At 47.8% G+C, this 21,033-nt stretch overlaps 1 protein-coding gene across 2 annotated transcripts in view; it reads right to left on the bottom strand.

The window, feature by feature from the left end:
* Positions 1-13,116: 13,116 nt before the first annotated feature.
* Positions 13,117-21,033, bottom strand: part of mtor (mechanistic target of rapamycin kinase) — a 78,083-nt gene continuing 70,166 nt past the window's right edge. The window contains exons 43-58 of one of the 2 annotated variants that reach the window (XM_084435883.1): positions 20,881-21,003; positions 20,358-20,540; positions 19,938-20,072; positions 18,518-18,692; positions 17,736-17,871; positions 17,262-17,409; positions 16,554-16,676; positions 16,360-16,442; positions 16,119-16,191; positions 15,540-15,614; positions 14,915-15,050; positions 14,239-14,304; positions 14,059-14,139; positions 13,710-13,790; positions 13,508-13,613; positions 13,117-13,318 (exon numbers count right to left, since the gene is read on the bottom strand). In XM_084435883.1, the coding sequence (XP_084292009.1) occupies positions 13,303-13,318; positions 13,508-13,613; positions 13,710-13,790; positions 14,059-14,139; positions 14,239-14,304; positions 14,915-15,050; positions 15,540-15,614; positions 16,119-16,191; positions 16,360-16,442; positions 16,554-16,676; positions 17,262-17,409; positions 17,736-17,871; positions 18,518-18,692; positions 19,938-20,072; positions 20,358-20,540; positions 20,881-21,003 (1,740 nt within the window). In that variant the 3' untranslated portion in view covers positions 13,117-13,302. The remainder of the gene's footprint in view (positions 13,319-13,507; positions 13,614-13,709; positions 13,791-14,058; positions 14,140-14,238; positions 14,305-14,914; positions 15,051-15,539; positions 15,615-16,118; positions 16,192-16,359; positions 16,443-16,553; positions 16,677-17,261; positions 17,410-17,735; positions 17,872-18,517; positions 18,693-19,937; positions 20,073-20,357; positions 20,541-20,880; positions 21,004-21,033) is intronic. The other variant, XM_084435884.1, reaches the window with a different exon arrangement.

The following is a 21,033-nucleotide window of genomic DNA, read 5'->3' on the forward strand; positions in this document are numbered from 1 at the left end:
CTACTCTGTATGATGTCTGACTTTACAATAAGGTACACAAAAGAGTAACTAAAGAATAAGTCATGAGGAGGTAATTAAGTAGTACTTGGTATTTAGTTCCTCAGTAACTACTATAGTAGTCCCCATCAGTAACTACTCATTAACTAATCATTGGTTCCTCATTAGTTACTCAGTAACTACTTATTTTTTGTGTACCTTATTGTAAGCTCTCTGTCCCCAGAGTTAAAACAAAACATGGAGAAGCAGCGTTCAGTTTTTATGCTCCACATATCTGGAACAAACTTCCAGAAAACTGCAGGTCTGCTGCAACTTTCAGTTCTTTTAAATCAAGACTGAAGACTTTTCTTTTCGCCACTGCTTTTTATTAAATCCAATAATTATTAATTCGTACACGGCACTGTAACTTTTATTCCTGTATTTTATTTTTCTTGCATTTTGTTTTAAATGCCCTTTTTTGCATTTCATTTTATATGACCTTTTATGTGTTTCTTGCACCTTGTCTTGAGGCTTTTAATATCTCATGTAATATCTCACTTTGAATTGCCTTGTTATTGAAATGTGCTATAAAAATAAACTTGCCTTGCCTTGCCAAGAGTGTTACTGAATCATGCTACCAGTTAATAACAGAATTGATTATGTGACATTCTTTATCATACCGTACATGTACCATACCCTTGGATCTTGAAAGAGTTTTCTGGCTGGCTGCTCTCCCATTCAACTCTGGTTACCTTGAGGAACAGCCTGCAGTCCAATGGCCGAGCAGCCAGTCCCATGAGGGAGGAGGAGGAGGAGGAGGAGGAGGAGGTGCAGTCACTGATCAAGCACTCTGTCTTCTCCCCCATTCACCAGACAACAGTCAAGCGTCAGCCTCCGGGGAGGAGGGGAGGGGAGGGGAGGGCTGGAAATGAGTTTGACTAGCAGAACCTAGAAACAATTACCCCATTCTTATTTATACAAGGCATTAGCCTACAGCTCGAAACTGTGAATATGTAACAATTGTGAATATGTAAAGGTGACAGAATCTAGAGCGCTGTGCATGTATGTGTGTGTGTGTGTGTGTGTGTGTGTGTGTGTGTGTGTGTGTGTGTGTGTGTGTGTGTGTGTGTGTGTGTGGTGGGTGTGTGGGGGGGGGTGTTGGTAGGAGTGTGTGCGCTTGTGCATGTGTGTGTGTGTGTGCGTGTGTGTGTGTGTGTGTGGGGGGGGGGTGTTGGTAGGAGTGTGTGCGCTTGTGCATGTGTGTGTGTGTGTGTGTGTGTGTGTGAACCCTCCAACCAGAGCAGCACACAAACCAGCAATGTGTTAGCGACTGCTCTCAGACCACATTTAGCTATGCTGCAGCTAGCTGGCTGGATGTTGAAGAACAGCCCTGTAGTCCCGAGGCCGCCACCATCACCACCGCCATCGCCGCCACCGCCACCAAAACAATCACAATCACCACCAACCACACCAGCATAGTAACACTATTGAGTAAATGTCATAATGTTGCTATGATGTCTTCCTATAGAGGGCAGTGACTGCTGGGTGCTTGTGGTTTCGCTGCGTAATGAAATATGTCTGCTGTGATGTATGGCTTCGGGAGAAGCCCAAATCGAAAATTGAATCACACTAACTTAATTTGTGGTCGGGGCAATCAAATTACTTGTTTTGGCTGCAGTGCTGACGATGAATTCATCTTTGTGACAAAGCTGTCACGGCCGCATATAAGGGGGATTGTGTGCTTTTGTGCGCGGGTTTGCGTGCTGCATGTGTGTGTGTGTGTGTAGTGGGGGATGGAATGGAATTTGCTGTATGTACCATATGCTGCAGCATTTTGCTGGTGGCCATGTTAATGGACATAATAGCAGCCTATTGTATGTGAAGGTTTGGAGGTGTGAAGGCCTAATGTAGATGTGCCAGGCTACTGTAGGCCCTAGATGCATATCGACTAAAAAGATACACTCAGACTTCAATACCCGTAACCCTCAGGATCTTCTATCGCCAAAAGCCCCAAACCGACATGATGAGTGTTCGACAGACCAGTCTGAGAGTGCGGTCCATAATGCTTTTCATCTCAAAAAGGGAAACATGTTTCCCACAAAAAAGAGCCATTTTGAGAAAAGGCCTTTCTTGGCGGGAGTTGCTAGGCTGCGAAATCTGAGATGTTCGGGGGGGTGGAGGGTGCTTGTGACTAAGTGCTAAGTGAAAAAAATATCACTCCAAACTTTTGGTTAAGCTTGGCAGCCCTGTAGTGTCTATATTCGGCAGAGCAGCGTATGGGAGGGACCGTGACAACCGAAGATGCATGATGTGCGTATTTTGTGCCATTTAAAAAAAAAAGACGTACATGCATAGAGCATAAAGGCCTCGCAATGCCTATTTTGCACAGGGCCTCGCATATCTCCCAGATGGCCCTGGGTGACCCGGACAGTGAGCGTTAGCAAGCCTTTGAACCGACTCTCATGTGTCTAGGGGACAATATCGCCAACACCAATTCCCTCTCCTGTATTTGTCAGGCCGACCTTTATTCTTTATTCGGATCCCCATTAGCTTCCACAACAGTGGTCGCTAGTCTTCCTGGGGTCCTCATGACTTTACTCATGGCGCTCATTCTCCTGCACACTAGCGTCACAGCTGTCACTCAGCTTGAGTTCATGCAGTTTTTATAAAGTTCTAAAAGGGGTTAGGCTTCACCAGCCAATTGGCCATTTACTGCGACCCAATGGTACCTGTGGGAGATCAGTCCACCTTCGCTGGGGTTGTCTCAGCGTCTTCCTCGTTCTCTCTCCTCTGGGCTCTAACTCGAGAAGTCCTTTCAAGTTTGCTTCACGCGCCAAAGGAAGACCACACCCCCTACGTCATCAGCATTTCAACCATTGTCAATTATCATATTCTGCATCCAGCAGGCATTAAGCTGGTGATATTCCTGACACCACTGCGCTGCGCGATTTGTTGACGGGGGGGGGGGGGCAGACCAAACCGATTTTTATGAAACTCGGTGGAGGGGTCACCTTAGAACCCATTACATTTTGGAGCAGATCCCAATCACAGGCCGGATCCATGAATGAAAACAAAACTTAGAACGAAGCCAGCTCCCTGTGTCGGGGTGTTAGAGACACAGGGTTTGGACTGGGGTGTGCGGGGGGGAGAGCTCGGTGTGCACTGCTCTGCCCCCCGCTGGCTGTGACCTGAGGGGGGCGCCACAGAGCCAGCCAAACAGCTACACATTCACCTCCAGTCATTTTTTGGACTAGGATTACGCAAAAAATACCAGACTGCTTTTCATGAAACTCAGTGGAGGGGTGTAGCATGGGCCAATTGAGAACCCATTAAATTTTGGCATGCACAGAGCCATGAAATGCATTCAGGGGTGGAGGTCTGTGCTCTCTGATCACCATTTTTAATATTAGTTTAGAAAAATAGGATTCTACAGCCACCCCCCCCCCCCCCCAGTTTGCAGCCCTGGCTACACCTACTGCAGGCTGAGGGTGGGGTAGTGTTAAAGACTTCACACATCCTAAACATCAACCCCGCAGGCATGGAATGGTGATGCAGTGAATAAATCTGATAAAATAATGAAATGTCGTCTTTTATCCACTGAGGTATTTGCAGAATCAATCAATTGTGAAATTGCGGTCACTGTTCAACCAATTATTCCAATCGGAAAGAAGTGTCTGACAGGCCATTCCAAATGATGACCCTGCACGCACACACACGAATGGCTAGACACCTGAATAGCGAAATAATTGCTTTGGGGGTAAGTGCAACCAGGCAGAAAACATAGATAGGGCGAATGTAAAAATACTCCCACAAAAAGCTTCTTGCATTATATTGACGGATGCAAATTTACACACCCACAAAAAGCTGCTTGCATTATATTTTTTAGTTTGACTGTACGGCAATAACCAGACCCCCTTAGTGTACAGAGGAGAATAGAAAGTGTATTGACCATGTGTAACAAGTACCAGTAGATAGAATAGGATGGAAAGTTTATTCGCCATGTGTAACAAGTACAGCTACATTGGAATTATTGTAATCGCTTATCTTTACAGTATCTTATCAGTGCTAATCAGTTCCCCATTCCAGTTCTAGGTACTCAGCTAAACATTTAAATGTTCCCAAACTGGCAATTTACTATACTAGCCGTCGTCTATCATCATCATCTACTTGTCCCATCCAATCATGGATGACTATGTCTATATGTCCATGATGTGGGCATTGCAATTAAATAACGTTAGTACACATTGGTGTGCATAGTGTTCAATTGTTCTAGTGTTGTCAGGTCTTGGTTCAAGTGTCAGTTGTTGTCTACTGCATAGACAGTGGGCAAGGTACACAAAGTGTCAAGTGATCAGCTGTTGGTCCAGGGGTGTAGGGGTAGGGGTGGTGGTGGCGATGGTAGGCCAATGTGGGATATCTGACCAAGGGGTATCAGTCTACAGCTGTTGGCTGTTGAGCTTGCGGACCACATCCGGAAAGAAGCTGTTGTGGAACCTCTCCTTCGCGGTCCTGATGCTCGGCCATCTTCCATCTCTCCGGCGAGATGGTGTGAACAGATGGCGGCGGCTGGGGTGGATGGTGTCTTTTGTGATGGAGATGTTCTTCCTGCGACAGCGTTGGTTTGTAGAGATCCTCGATGGCTGGGAGCTCCACACCCATGATCTTCTGCGCTGTCTTCACCACCCTTTGGATGGCGTGCTTGTCGTGGGCGGTGGTGTTGCCGTACCAGGATGTGATGCCTCCAGTCAGGATACTCTCGATGATCCTGTGCTAGAAGTTCACTAGTGTTTGTGTGCTCACGCCCCATCTCCACAGGCACCTCAGAACGTAGAGGCGGTGTTGTGCCTTCTTTAGGATGGCCTCTGTGTTGTGTGTCCAGGTCAGGTCATCAGAGATCTGTATCCCTAGGAATTTGAAGTGGCTCACCCTCTCCACTTCCCGCCCCGATGATGATGATGATTCGGGGGGAGGGGCTTTTTCCTCTTCTCCTGAAGTCCACAATCATCTCCTTTGTCTTGTTGTCACACTAGCACTTCGGATTCCTCCAGACCTGTCACACACACTTCAAACCCAGAGCTCCTCCTCTTCGCTCGCTCTCCTATTTCCTTTAACCGTCAGTGAAGGGAAGTTCACTGCATTCAGTTCCTTCAGGGAAAACAACCACCTATAAATAGCCTTGTTTACCCCTCTGTGTTTTGACTGAGTCCTGTGTGTGTGCGCGTGTGTGTGCGCGTGTGTGTGCGTGTGTGCGAACTCCCAATTTTTACTTTGACATATCACAGTCTATAATGAAAAGAGGGACAGTGAAAGGTGAGCTAAGAAAAAGAGACAGAAGAAAGAGACCTGACTTAAGAGGAGAGCCACATTATCAGGGCAAACGCATGACAGATAAAGGGTAGAGAGAGTGGAAGCAGAACGAAAAAGAAAAAAAAAGCAGAAAAAAAAAAAGACAGGTCCTTTGAGAGTTCCTGATATGCTCGGTCTCCTTGGCCCGCGAAAGTCCCGTTGTCACGGTAATGACCTGGAAGGACATCGTTTTATTATCGCCTCGCTCCCGACGGTCGAACATCGCCACTTCTTTGTTTCTCCGCTCTCATCTCGCTTCACTCCGGATCTCCGTACAAGTGACTAATTGATCCTCTGAGACAGGCCTTTGTGTCCCCGGACTGATGAGCAATGGGAGAGAAAAGAGCTGATGTGGAATATGGAGCAGCTTATCCTTGTGGCCTGGATAATGTGTTCTGTCTGACAGGCTCTGCCGTGGCTTCTCAACACAGGCTAACCGTAGGCTTATTCTGCTGGACCCCCCCCCCCCAAAAAAGTGTCATACCGGTTTATTTATGACGCTTACACCCCCCCAAGACTCTTCTTTTTAGACCTTTTCCAGAATTTTCCTTGCCAAACCAGAGGAAAGACTTACAGAATCAATACATTTGGAAGATGGCACTGTAGGCCAAAACCCCCACGCTTCTCATCTCAAACAGCCCCCCCCCCCCCCAGCCCGCCTCACTCACCTCACATCCCCTCTGATTTAATGTACCCAACAGTTTGGCGTCAGTCCATCTGGCTGCACTTCAGCTGACCTCCTTCCCTCCCTGATTGGGCCTGAGGATGACACATAGTAGCAACACAATGAGAACAAACCCTACTGGAACCTTAACACTGAGAAACAGTGAAGCTTGGAGGAAGGAAGGAGACCAAGCACACAAAGACCCCCCCTCCCCCCCCCGCCTAACACCTCTGGCACTGTCAGACATAGTTAATATTACGAGACACAGGATGGGGTCAGTGCACCAGCATATTTCATAATCCCACTTCACACTGGCGATGACAGGAATAGACTTCTGACTCACAGCTGAATGTAAGTGTACCATTAGGCTTTGTATTTGGGATGCTATGGAGTGGATGAATGAGTTGGGCATGAAAGCTAGTGGCCATAGAGAAGTATTAATAAAAGGATACAGTGCACCGTTGGCTACTGAAGATGAAGATAAAAATAAATAAATAAATAATAAATCTGCATGAGTCACACTTCACATCTTTTATTTTTGTTCTGTCTCCTTTCTTTCCCACTTCATGCTCTACTTCATAGATATTACACATAAAAGAGCAAACCTCTGTGTCTCTGTCTTTATCTCTTTTTCTATTTTACCCGGATACCATCAGCATTCATATTTGCCTTTACAAGCACAGGTACCGGCAGGGGTACCGAGCAGACGGTGACAGGACCAGGTTTTTTAATTAGGTAATTCATGTCGACTAAATGGCTAATTTGTGCTCAATAATTATGGACGATAATATCGTCTCTTCCGCCATCTTGGATCACACACCCTCTCACAAGACTTTCCAAGCTGCAGGAATGTCCGCTTGCCTGATACTAATGTTCTACTCCATTCGCAAATGGCAAGTTTGGAGTCGATTAGTGTCGTTATGAGCATGGAGAATAACCACCCATTGACCGTCATTCAGTTGAGACTTAGGCTCAGGAGAGAAATACATTTCCCCATTCATTCATAGTGGCCAGTTCTACACCTGTATATTGGGTTCTGGGGAGCAAGTGATGGGCATGGAATGGAAGGGCAAGTGCATTTTGAACAGGCCTAAATCTAAACTCTTAGCTAACAGAGCTAACTCTTATCTACAGTCAGTATAGTTGGTTGCTCAACACTTGAATGGAGTTGTAAGAGTCACACAATTGATTTGAGGCATGAAAGAAAAATTATTCATTTCGGTTTGTGGTGTTGAGGTGATTATTTAAAAGGTGTATTTTTACTGTTTTAGTCGATTTATCTGCCCCTGGTGTTGTGCTCTTATGGCACTTTCATGATGGAGTGCTGTGTGAGAGTCGGTGGCCAACAATCCCCATTCTTCAGTGTGGACGTGGGGGTCAAGCAAGGGTGTGTCCTAGCCCCGACTATTTTGAACATTTTCCTCTCAACCATCACTCTTCTCACTCACAAACCCCTGGATCCCACCGATGGGGTACATACACAGTACAGACTGGATGGTAAGAAGTACTACCAGGATCCTCCCTCTAAAGCATCTATTATATTTTTAGATTGCTATTCTTGCACTTTGCCATCGGCACTAGATTATGCTCTTACAGTAGTCACTTTTTTTTAGAGAGGAGAAGCACTTGGCAAGTAATAGCACACTGACATTTCCTACGTTCAATGCAATTATTGTAAGTCGCTTTGGATAAAAGCATCAGCTAAATGACTAATGTAATGTAAATAGTAACCTCTTTGATATCAGGAGCCTTCAAGCCCCACCCAACACATCCTGGAGCTACAGTACAGTATGCAGATAACTGCTCTCCTCACCCACTCACCAGGATTCCTACCGCGTGCCAAATTTGGTCGCTTCCATACAGTATACTGTACAGTGCCACTGGTCTCCAGATCAACATCAAGCAGAGTCCATCCCCCATCTGCTGGGGGCCAGAAAAAGCACTTCAGGGGTCACCTCAAAATGCTCCTGAAGAGGTGCAACATCATACCTACAGCACTAGAGTCCCTGACTGCTAATCACCACACCTGGAGCTCCACCCACCACCAGGGGAACCAATCACCTTCAGGAGCAGAGCAGACCTGGAGCTCCACCCACCACCAGGGGAACCAATCACCTTCAGGAGCAGAGCAGACCTGGAGCTCCACCCACCACCAGGGGAACCAATCACCTTCAGGAGCAGAGCAGACCTGGAGCTCCACCCACCACCAGGGGAACCAATCACCTTCGGGAGCAGAGCAGACCTGGAGCTTCACCCACCACCAGGGGAACCAATCACCTTCGGGAGCAGAGCAGACCTGGAGCTTCACCCACCACCAGGGGAACCAATCACCTTCAGGATCAGAGCAGGCCGCAGAGAGGAGAACACACCCAGATAGCAAGCGGATCTGGGCCATATACAGGCCAGATCTGGCCCTTGTGGCTTAGTTCCGGCCCATATATGGGCCAGAATTATTACACATCCGCTTGATATCTTGGCAGCGGCGCCGTGCACAGAGGCATCAGTGTGCTGCAAGGCCACGCCCCCTTCCCTGCGCTGGACAGGTATAACCCCGCCCCTCACGTGGCAAGACCTGAGGATCACGCACCTGCCAGCCAGGTGAAATACCCCCTAATAAACGCCCAACTAATCGATTTGGAGTAACGTCATCGATAGATGGATAACAGATTAAATCAGATATTTGACAGACAGACAGACAGACAGACAGACAGACAGACAGACAGACAGACAGACAGACAGACAGACAGACAGACAGACAGACAGACAGACAGACAGATAGATAGATAGATAGATAGATAGATAGATAGATAGATAGATAGATAGATAGAGACAGACAGAACAAGGCTGGTGAAAAGCCACTCTTGAGATAAGAAGGGATGGAATGGAAAGACAGAGAGAGAGAGGTAGAGAGAGAGGGAGAGAGGTAGAGAGAGAGAGAGAGAGAGGCTATTTTTTTCCATTCCAGTTAAAAATAATAGGAGGTCTTGTCGGAGAGTCCTTCTCTGATCACTTGATTGCAGTGTTATCTTGCATAACAAAGACTATTGCGTAACACTGGCAGTATCTTCTTAGCAAACCAAGTATATCTGTAGAAGCACACTGGCAAACAGGTTCAAACTTAATATCACAGTGATTGCATCACAGCGTTAATTAGCCAAGCAGCAGTAGTATAGTCAAGGGTATACGGACTATACCCACTTCTTATCCACCACCGATGTACTGTAGAAACTGAATTTCAGAATATTTGCTGTTATATAGTATATCCACTTCTTCAGTCATCACTACACCATTGCCTAGCACCATATCACTGCAGCGATGCCTCTCTTCTGGTAGGGCAAGGGGATACTGTAGAAGTAATATATCAAAGAGTGTCATCTAATTATCCCTCTTCCACTTCCTTTTTGTTTCTCACACTTTGCCAACTCAACCTCCTTCCCATAGCCCCCCCCCCCCCCCCCCCCCTCTATCACACCCTAATCGTTGAGACTTATAGAAAAATCAATTTCCACTCCCTGCGGAGGGGCCCAGTGTTTCACTGCTGCGTCTGATTGATGACATGCAGACGCCATCCCACACCCCGCTGGCTTTTATAGGCCCACTGTTGATCGCCATTCAGATGCTTTTTATGGCAAATAATAACAAGAGATGTAATGGTCGGGCCTGGTGGGTGGGTAAATCTGGACTGGGAGACAGGTTATGGTCAATGGAGGCAACTGTAGGAGTGTTCAAGAGCAGTGAGTTACTTATGTCCTGGGGATTGATCGCTGTGCATGATGATGGAAAGAAAAAAAAAAAAGAGACTGATAATGGCCACACCACAACATATGGACCAGGGGCGGAGCCAGGATCTTAAGTGGATGGGCCTGGAGAAATGTAGCTGGACCACACACCCAAGAGGGCCATACTGTAGGGGTCCGCCGACATTAAAATCACTTTGAGCAGCTGTCTGTTTCTGGTTGGATGGTTCTGAATCTTGAGTGCTAACTCGTTTTATAAACTGAAACAAGTTCGTTTTTTTTTTTTTAGCATTAGTTTGTTTCGCAAGCGTACTCAACATGGTAGCTACCTTTCCATCGTTTAAGCGCGCACAGCGGAAATTCTCAGACTCTGAACCGATCAGGGAAGAAATGTAATGACAGCTGGAAATTTTACTCTGTAACTAGTAGGGATGTCACAATACCAACAATTTAGTAGTCGATACCAATACCAGTGAAATTCCACGATTCTCGATACCTAATTCAATACCACGGTAAAAGATCCCATGTACAGTAGCCTACTTCAACATACAGCCTACTTTATTAAAACATCATCTTCTGTCTGATACTGTAGGTAGGCCTACTGTGAAGGGAAGACTGAAACCTCAATTATCAGGTATAGTTCAGTGACTAAGAAAACAGCAGGATACAGAGGCATTATGCAAAATAAACAGACCTGATGGGCTAAAATGTTAATTAAAGCAGACAAATATTATAATGTTCCAATGGCTATTGGAATCTAACCTATGGAGTATTTTGATGTACAAAGAACTGGTCTGTTCCCCCGCAGAGAAGATAAGTTCTCAAAGTCCTACAGACTTCTTAGTTATTCATAGTCAACGCAAGCCTCGCGAAGGCGAGCTACGCAAGGCTACGCAAGGTGACGTTGACGCGTCCTTGCGTAGCAACGTGTGTCGTGCAGAAATGTGTAACTTTACGCTGACGCAAGGCAGCGACCCCCGTGAACCACTTCACAGCCGCGTCAGCGTAGCTTGCGTTGACTATGAACCAGGCCTTTCCTCCGAGGCCTTGATGCTGTAAACAAGCCTCCAGCTAAGGGTAAACCAGGCCACGTCTCTGGGGAGGAGGAGGGGGGTTGTCCTCAGAAAGCACATCTCAACACGACTAAACTGCTGTCAAGTTCATCGATACAAGCTTTACACCAGAGTGCACAGAGACTAGCCTCAGACTGTCTGCTCGCCTGGCACTCCAGTGCTGCTATTGAACTCTCCCATCTGTCAATATTACACTTTTCTCTACGCACCAGTCAGCCACTTAGAGAGAGCGGGATCAGTTGAGGTAGAACAGGACAGTATGGCGGATAACGGAGGGGAAGGCAAGTCTGAACAGTTGGAGGAGCTCACTAGCCCACTAGCCTCTGAGTTCGTTGCTTTATGCCCTCTTTTTGATTTCAGTGAGTAGGCTACCGGCTAAAACCAATTCACACTTCTACGCTAAAAACAAGCTAATATGAGCTTCAACATTTCCTGATCATTGTGTGAAGTGCCGAGCAGAGAACAACAACTAATTGGGTGTTCACACGTGGGGCCTAATGTAGTAGGGGCAGTGGCGGGGATCTGTAGGCTATCCAACTTTGGGGGGGACATTTACATTGACATTTTGCAAGAGTATTATTTTTTTTCCGGGGGGACATCTTCCTACGCGGCTGTATGGTCATTTGAATGCCACTACCGCAATTTAAATATTGGGGGGGGACATGATCTTAAATATTGGGGCCCCCTGACCCCCCCATGACCCCCTCCCCTGGTTGGACGGTTAACTCCGAAGATATATCCAGGGTACAGATGGGAAAGAAAGTGAAGAATATATATTAGGCATCAATGATGACGGTATCCAAGTAGATATGGAGGACACTGCTTCAGAAAGAACCACCCGCGGAAGGCGGAGGGGAGGGGGAGAGAAAAAGCCTGCTTGCCAGTCCATCCATTTGAAGCTGAACCCAGAGGGAATCTGTAGCCCTGGAAAACCATGTGTACACCATCCGTCGTCGCGTTGCCCCTCAAGGTGCCTGGCCGCCTATGACAAGCTACAACTTGATAAAGCACAGCGGTTTCCTCAGCCTCCACGGTCGGGCCCTTCACCCTCCGTCATTAGGAGCACTGTCTCCCGATGAGTATCATTCGTCACCATCAACTGGCTCCGCGGCCCGTCTTCTGCTCTGACCCGGCCATCTCCCCCATCTCCACACTCGGTAAACAGCTAAATCCCCTCCCCTCTTCCCCCGATCGATGGAGCCTATTTAACTTGAGCTATCGACTCGCCGCCCTGGTCCTCTCAGAAGACCGAGGGATAGAAAACTATGTAGAAATCGGGGCGAGAGAAGAAGAAAAAAGCACTGCAAACGAGGGGGAGACGCGGGTATGAAAACTGAGATTTCCAACAATGAGCTTTGGAGAGAGTAGAAAAGGGAGTGAGAGAGAGAGAGGGAGAGCGAGAGAAAACAGAGGAGGAATCGATTGACGCGAGGAGATAATCTAGGGCTCTGTCCCAATGTGTAAACGCATGACATTGCAGGGATAGGTACAGCACGGAAGAGATCAATTGGAGGCCTTTTGTTGCCCAGTAATCCTTAACTATCTATAAGTAATTAACCTTCAGGAGAAAGAAGGAACAAATAGAGAAAGAAATGGCAGAGGGCGAGTGTCGGGGAATAGCAATGAGCTGAGCTTCTGCTGCAGCTACTTAGATTCTAGCCGATCTTGACCTGCAGCAGCCTTCCTTTGAGATGTCTGCGGTCCAGCCTCCTGGATGAAATGTTATCATTTTTCTATGGTTCAACATTTATAATGGATCTACAGCTGGACCGGTGGTGTGATTTCCCTGATGATATTGGCCCAAAATGTCTCCAATCTGTAAAAGTGTGACATGCTATAGGCTTCCATCATCAAAATGGCTTATTACATGTATATATGGAACTCTCCTAGTGAATAATATTGCCCCATATCCCCACCTGTATGGAATTGCTCTTTATAAGAGACACAGTGCCCCCTGGGGGGAGTTTAAAGGTACTGTTTTAGGATATCCTTGAAAAATTGACCAGCACATTATATTCACATACTGGACAGAAGCATTAGAAACTAGTGGTCGACTGATATGGGTTTTTCAATGTCCGATGACAATACTTAGAGAGCAGGGCGTCTGTTGACTGATATATAATGCCAATATCATGTTTGTTTTTTTAAATATACAACAATTTAATAATAACAAATGAGACAAAATTGCTGAGCTTAAATGAACATTTATTTAACATTGTTTCTGTCTGCAGTGCACTTATTATTTTTTTAATCGGCTGACGACAATCATCTTAGAATGGCATTTAATCGGTCCGACTACTATTAGAAACATCCTCCAATGCAGACAGGATAGACACAGAATAAAACAATTAAGGTTAATATCTTTACACGATTTATTGGCATACAAATTGATATATAATCACCATCCTGAATCAAATACCTTCATGTCTTTTCATAGTTAGTCATTAAACACAGGACCACAGGGACACAGGAAGTGACCTCACACTGGATCATCTACAAGGCTCCTCTACCAGAATGGACACCTGGGGAGAGAAAAATAACACTATAACAACACTGTTGTGTTTCCATTCAACCATATAAGAGTTTCCTCTTGCCAACTTCATTTTAACCAGGTAACTTCACGTATAACCTTGGGGGGCATTGATTTACTGTTGAATTCAGAAACACAGCAGTGTCCTGGGGCTACGCGAACGTGAGGAATGAATACTGACCATCCAATGTAGCACTGACACAGGTTCTCATGTGAGGTGGCTTGTTTGATGAGGAGCTCCACTTGAGTCGGCACATCGAGAGTCTCATCGTGTGAAAAGTCTCTCCCTGACAGGAAAAAACGCTGATCATTAAAAACTGTTTTTCTGACATTGTTTCGCCAATGTCAGTAGTATTTCTAGTTATAAAAGGCGAGAGACGTACCAGTTAGTTTGTCTCGTACTCTGTTGATGATCTGGATAGCCTTTTTGTTGAGGGCTTCAGGCTGCACAAGGCCATCGCCGACTGCAGAGACAGAAATACACCGAAATACTTAGGACTAGGACTAATGTCCTTGGTGGCAAAAAAACAAGCGGTGTCCTTCCTTACTACTGTGTTTCATCAAGAAAAGAGATGTTTTTAACGATACCGTCTATACTTGGTACAATTCTGGACTTCCACAACCTCCCAAATACAGTCCTCATACAGTAAGACACAAGAATGAAAGCCTGCCATCATAACCGAGGGTTGGAGCAGCACCAGGCGTTGCGTGGTATCTAAGCAGCGGACTCACTGAAGGAGTGAATGGACTCGGGCACCGTGGATCCGGGTTTCTTGTGTGTGGTCTCTCCCAGGTCAATCCCATCGAGTGCCTCTGCAAAAAAAAGACACATTCACACTCAGACTCACGCTTCAAGCAAAAACGGCAAAAATGACCATCGCGGTACAAAATGGCCGCCGGTGCAAAACTGACCGACGGACTGTCCCGCGGTGTAGGAGTCGGTCCTCGTCCTGGAGCGCTTGTTTCCTTTGGTGTTGGCTGGGGACGACACAGCAGAGGCACGTCGGAATTAGGGACTGGGTCAAAAAAAAAAATTAATCGATTCTGAATCATTTGATTCAGAATCGATTAATCAACTTTTTTAATCGATTCATGAATCCCAAAATCGATCTTTTATTTAATGAATGAATGAATGAATAAATGAAGGAATGAATAGTTCATTCATTCATTCAATGATTAAATTATTCATTCATTTTTGGAAATCAGCATCGATACCCAGCCGTAGTATTGATGTGTTGCATAACTTGGCAGTCATGTAATTAAGGTTACAGCTAAAAAAAAAAAAAAAAAAAAAGGGTTTTAGTAACACTAACCGAATCAATATTGAATCGAATCGAATTGTGATGATCCGAACCTTGTGAATCGGAATCGAATCGATTCTTGAAATTCAAATTGATACCCAGCCCTAGTCGGAATTGAACGGCGCTCATTTAATCTGCGGCACCATGGCTGTTCTTTGCAAGTCTACTCCCACACGCGGCCACTGAGGACCGCTGGTCGTCTGAGTCAGCCATCTGGCTCGGTACCGTGGGTCCACGGGTCGTGTGGATAGTGTGGGTGAAGACTGTGCGCTGGCGGTTTGTCTTACTGTCCATCAGCCTCCAGTTGAGCAGTGGGTCGTAGACGAAGGCCTCCAGCACGGCCATGACGCTGTCCCTGTGCTCCCTCAACACCTCCATCACCGTGTGACACGTGATCCGGTAGTTACCGTCCAGACCCGTCACCTGAGAGAGAGAGAGAGAGGGAGAGAGAGAGAAATAAATATAGAGGAAGAGAGAGAGAGAAATAGAGAGGGAGAGAGAGAGAGAGAGAAATAGAGGGAGAGAGAGAAATAGAGAGAGAGAAATAGAGAGGGAGAGAGAGAGAGAGAAATAGAGAGGGAGAGAGAGAGAGAAATAGAGGGAGAGAGAGAAATAGAGAGGGAGAGAGAGAAATAGAGAGCGAGAGAGACAGAGAGAGGGAGAGAGAGAGAGAGAAATAGAGAGGGAGAGAGAGAGAGAAATAGAGAGGGAGAGAGAAATAGAGAGGGAGAGAGAGAGAGAGAAATAGAGAGGGAGAGAGACAGAGAGAGAGAGAAATAGAGAGGGAGAGAGAGACACACACACACAGAAACCAAGCGTTTTCACTAGTTATTTCAATGAATAATTCAGAATCTTCTTTCAGAAACGTGTCGCCAAAAACCCCAGCAGTGGTTCGGCTTGTCCCCACGGTACCTCCATGGCGTTGGTCAGCATCCGGGTCAGCCTGAAGGGAATCTTCTCTGGGAACTTCTCTCTGGTCATGGCCACCTGCGGGGGCGGCCAGGTTTAGAAAACATTCACACGACCGTTTGCACATTCAGGTCTGGGGGAGGAGAAAGTGTGTTTGTGTGTGTGTGTGTGAGTCAGAAAGAGAAAGTTTGTGTGTGTGTGGGTGAGTCAGAAAGAGAAAGTGTGTGTGTGTGTGTGTGTGTGAGTGAGTCAGAAAGAGAAAGTGTGTGTTTGTGTTTGTGTCAGAAAGAGAAAGTGTGTGTGTGTGTGTGTGTGTCAGAACAAGAGAGAAAGTGTGTATGTGTGAGTATGTGTGTGTGTGTGTGTCAGAACAAGAGAAAGAAAGTGTGCGTCAGAACAAGAGGGAGAAAGTTTGTGTGTGTGTGAGTGTATGTCAGAACAAGAGAGAAAGTGTGTGTGTGAGTATGTTTGTGTGTGTCAGAACGAGAGAAAGTGTGTGTGTGTGTGTGTGTGTGTGTCAGAACAAGAGAGAGAAAGTGTGTGTGTGTGTGTGTCCAGGGGGGGGCGGGAGTTCACCCTCACCTCAAAGCAATCTCCAAAGTCAATGTGGAGGATCTTCCCACTCAGTCTGTCCAGCATCAAGTTAGACGGATGCCTGCGGAGACACAGAAGCGTCGGATTGAGAGACGGCGTTCAGTTATCGCCCCGGCGTTCAGTTATCGCCCCGCCGTTCAGTTATCGCCCCGGCGTTCAGTTATCGCCCCGGCGTTAACGGTGACCCACATCACCAGTCCGGAGCTCCCGCTGGTGGAGAGGCGCTCACCTGTCTCCCAGTCCCAGGATGTAGCCGACCATTGACATCACAGCCAGGGAGCGCGTGTAATTGGTCCTCCTGTCGAACCACACCTACGGGGAGAAACGACACCCGCTCACTGTATCTTTCTCAGTACGTTGCTATTACGTTGTTGTTACGTTGATGTTACGTCGCCTTTACGTAGGCCTGACGACGGGCCTTACCTCAGAGCTGGGGCTCTTGAGCCAGAGCAGCTTGGCCAGGTCGTCTCCCGCCGTGTTGTTGACCGCGTGTTCAAACACCTCCACCTTCTCCATCAGGGTCAGGTGGTCGTAGTCTGGGGCCATCTGCCAACCGCAAGACGTCCACAACGTCAGATTTCATCGACCGCAAGACGTCCACAACGTCAGATTTCATCAACCGCAAGGCGTCAACAACGTCAGATTTCATTGACCACAAGATGTCCACAACGTCACATTTCATTGACCGCAAGGCATCAACAACATCAGATTTTATTGACCACAAGGCGTCAACAACATCAGATTTCATCGACCACAAGGTGTCAACAACATCAGATTTCATTGACCACAAGGCGTCAACAACATCAGATTTCATCGACCGCAAGGTGTCAACAACATCAGATTTCATTGACCACAAGACGTCCACATCATCAGATTTGGATCCTTTCCAGACCGTACTTTCTTGCTCTTACCGCCCTATTCTACGTTGGGTTCTCACATGAATTTCCTTCGTTTCACACAGACAGCTTTAAGACAGCTCAAACTGACAAAGACCCCCCCCCCCCCAAAAAACAGCTACAGACAGGACTCTTCTAGTTATCTTGCTCTGACCACGGAACGAGAAGCGCTGACGTCCGTGTGAGAGAGAGAGAGAGAGAGAGAGAGAGAGAGAACGGGAGGACGCCTCCCTACCCTGAGCATGATGCGGTGCTCGATGTTGAGCAGGATCTTCTTCTTCTCTCGGTAGTCCCGGATGAGGGCGTGGAGGGTGTCGCAGTGAGGAACCCAGCCGATCAGACCGGAGTTGGTGGACAGGGGGATCACGGCGTAGCGCTGGATACTGGGGCGGCACACACACGGAGACACGGACACGTCAACGTCCACGCATTAGAATTCAGCTTCTCTAGCGCCACGAGAATTGAGCGAATCTGTTTGTTTCCATTGTCACTGTCGCCCCTGACAGCTTCCGTATTTGGCACGGGTACCGGCAGGGGTCCCAAGCAGACGGTGACCGGGATTATTTAATTAGGTAATTAGAGCTGACTTAAATGGCCAATTAGTGACAGCACTACCCACAGCAGCCAGCAGGTGGCGTGCCGTGTGCGCACACACCCACGCACCAATGGGTGTCAGAGCTAGTGTGCGTGAGGCCGGCCTCCGGTTTACCTGAGGTTCTTGCGCAGGGAGGCGGGGTCATTGGCCAGCAGGGTGTTGACCAGACCGAACAGCTGCATGACCCGCTCATCCTGTCTGAGGTCCTCGTGGCCCTTCAGCAGGAACATGAACTCGTGCCCGTTACTACCTGCAGGGGGCGGCAACACACAACACTCGAAATCTCAACACTAGAAATGAGTCTCCATTTTCAGATGGTACCAAGATGGGGCCCGGGGATTTTCTCAGTAAAGCCGAACGACGTTTAGTAAATCATACAGTTACTGCATCATTACTGCGCCATCTAGCTATAGATGGAATTCCTGGAAAACTTATTTCGATGTATTTTCAAGAGAATTCTCAGTTACCGAGAGAGACGGTCGGCAGTGACCCGACCGCTGCAGTCAACCAATACTCCCGGTGGACCCAGTAGAATAACGGATCTGCACAGTCTCCCCAGCCCAAACACTCCGGCAGAACCAGACGTTATATAAAGACAGACACCGAGAGCGGAGCCGCAAGTCGGGGTACTGTGTGTTCCGTCTGTGTTGCTAGGAGATTTCCTCCTACCGATTGTTATCAACAGCGCGCGGCGGGCGCGTACACGCTCGTCCGCCAGGTGAAAGGAGAATAAGCTGAGCTTTGTCTTCTTAGTATGGGTTCGTCTTTTGTCTTTCTACCGACGACTTTGTGGTTTAGCGTCAAAACAAGTCGGTTGATTGTTTTGAACGAGCGCTTATTTGTCCAAACGGGCAGGACCAACTGAGCCAGACCCGGGTTCGGGCCGGCACTCTTACCCATGATGGTGAGTTTGCGGGGGCGCTGTTTGGAGGTGATGACCTGCAGTGAGGCGGCGATGGATTGGATGCGGATGATGGGCTGGTTGGGGTCGTAGGTTCCGGGCACGGCCAGCTCCAGGTCCCGACACATCAGCAGCTTGGGAGATACGTACTGCAGCTCCAGAGAGGTCAGCTAGGGGGGTCACAGGGAGAGAGAGGGGGGGGGGGGGTTAAATGTGCAGGTGGCGAGTGTTTGTGAGTGTGTGAGAGTGTGTGTGTGAGTCAGAACAAGAGAGAGAAAGTGTGTGCGCGCGTGCGTGCGCACGCGTGTGTGTGTGCGTGTGAAGGTTGTTTCACCGTGCCACCATGTTACCATGTCACTCTTTCAGACTCTCTCCTGTGTATTTCAGTCTCTCTCGCCCTCACGGTCTGACCCTGTCTATCACGGATGTTCATTCTCACTGGTTGGGCAGGTCTCGTTTGAAAACAACGTTCCTCCATGAATGGATCACCTATTCTACAGTAACAAAGCCTCAGGACTGTGCTTTCCCTACTACACAAGCCTTTGTCTCAATCTGGCAGAGCACCGTGTTTATGCACAGCTTGGCCTTAAAAGGAACCATAGCACAAAAACATTATTGATACACTTGGCTTCACCTGTTCCAAAAGACGTTAATCATCACATCACAGAATGACTTTCATTCTTTTGGGACACTGACATGATCCAGATAGATGGGTTTCTACTGTCAGGATGGAGGAATGTACGCCTGGACAAGTCAAATGAAACTCATTATTGCTGCTGATAGACTGGTATGCACACACAGATACGATATGCCAACATCAAAGCGGGCAATCAATCAGAGTAGCTAGACGATTCAACTGGCACAACTACAGTCTAGATCCTGAGTTGATGTACCTGTTCCCCATTGACATTTCCCCACAAATCTGCAGCTAAAACCGCTAGACTGGGAAAACCTTCGCCGTGCACTGAAGTTACCACGCAGTCAGCGCTGAGAGGGCTTGTGCGCATTTCTATGTGATTTTATTTTATGAGAGAGAGAGCTCAGTGGTGTGTATAGTACAGTGTGTGTGTGTGTGTGGGTGCGTGTGTGTGTGCGTTTAATATGAGAGGGAGCGCTAGAGGTGTGTGTGTGTTTAATACGAGAGGGAGCGCTAGGGGTGTGTGTGTGTTTAATACGAGAGGGAGCGCTAGGGGTGTGTGTGTGTTTAATACGAGAGGGAGCGCTAGGGGTGTGTGTGTGTTTAATACGAGAGGGAGTGCTCAGGGGTGTATGAGTGTGTGTGTGTTTAATAGGAGAGGGAGCCCTCAGCTCAGGGGTGTGTGTGTGTGTGTGTGTGTGTGTGTGTGTGTGTGTGTGTGTGTTTAATACGAGAGGGAGGGCCCAGGTGTGTGTGTGTGTGTGTGTGTTGTCCTGACCTGGGGCAGCTGTTTGGAGATGCGTCTGAAGACGTGGTAGTAGAGGTCCCAGGCCTGGGTCAGGTCCTTCACGTTGCCAGAGCGCATGTACTTCCTACACCAATCCTGGGCCTCCATCAGGTCCCGCCCATAGGCCTGCCACAACAACGACAACAACAATAAGGACAACAACAACAACTCTTTCAACTTTGCAAAAGAATAATGGGCAGCTAAAACCAACACACTGTTCCACTCTCTCCCTCTCTTCCTCTCTCTCTCCCTCCCTCCCTCTCTCTCTCCCTCCCTCCCTCTCTCCCCCTTTCTCCCTCTCCCCCTCTCTCTCTCTTCCTCTCCCTCCCTCCCTCTCTCCCCCTTTCTCCCTCTCCCTCTCCCCCTCTCTCTCTCTTCCTCTCCCTCGCTCTCTCTCTCTCTCCCTCTCACCTGATTGAAGGAGGTCTCTTTGAGCGTCTGCGGCCCTCGCTCCATCATGGCGTGGAGGGGCTCCAGCACGGCGAACATGCCCTTCACGTTCCTCTCTCCGAAGTACAGGCGCGACGCCTCCTCCAGGCCCTCGTGCCACATCTCGTGCCACAGGATGGCCACGCGGATCAGCTCCTCGCTCACCTGGGGGCACGGGACACCGCTCAGGGAAGTGTGTATACTGTGTGTGTGAGACAGAATGTGTGTGTGTGTGTGTGTGTGAGAGAGTGAATGTGTGTCAATGTCAGTGTGTGTGTGCGTGTGTGTGTGTGTGTGTGAGAATGTGTGTGTGTGTGTGTCTGTGTGTGTGAGAGAGAATGTGTGTGTGTGTGTGTGTATGTGTCTGTGAGAGAGAATGTGTGTCAATGTCATTGTGTGTGTGTGTGTGTGTCTGAGAGAGACTGTGTGTCAATGTGTGTGTGTGTGTGTGTGTGTGTGTGTGTGTGTGTGTGTGTGTGTGTGTGTGTGTGAGATGGTCACTAACCATGATGGCCTGCTGGACCAGCGTGTTGCAGTGCTCACACATGTTCTTGAGGATCTTGTTGGCGGCGTTGTGGCGCGCTGTGGTGGTGGACTTGGACGCCACGGTCAGAGGATAGATCAAAGCCTTGGAGAGGGGAGCAGAAAGGACAGACCA

This window comes from Borostomias antarcticus (assembly GCF_949987555.1).
Source record: "Borostomias antarcticus genome assembly, chromosome: 3".
NCBI lineage: Eukaryota > Metazoa > Chordata > Actinopteri > Stomiiformes > Stomiidae > Borostomias > Borostomias antarcticus.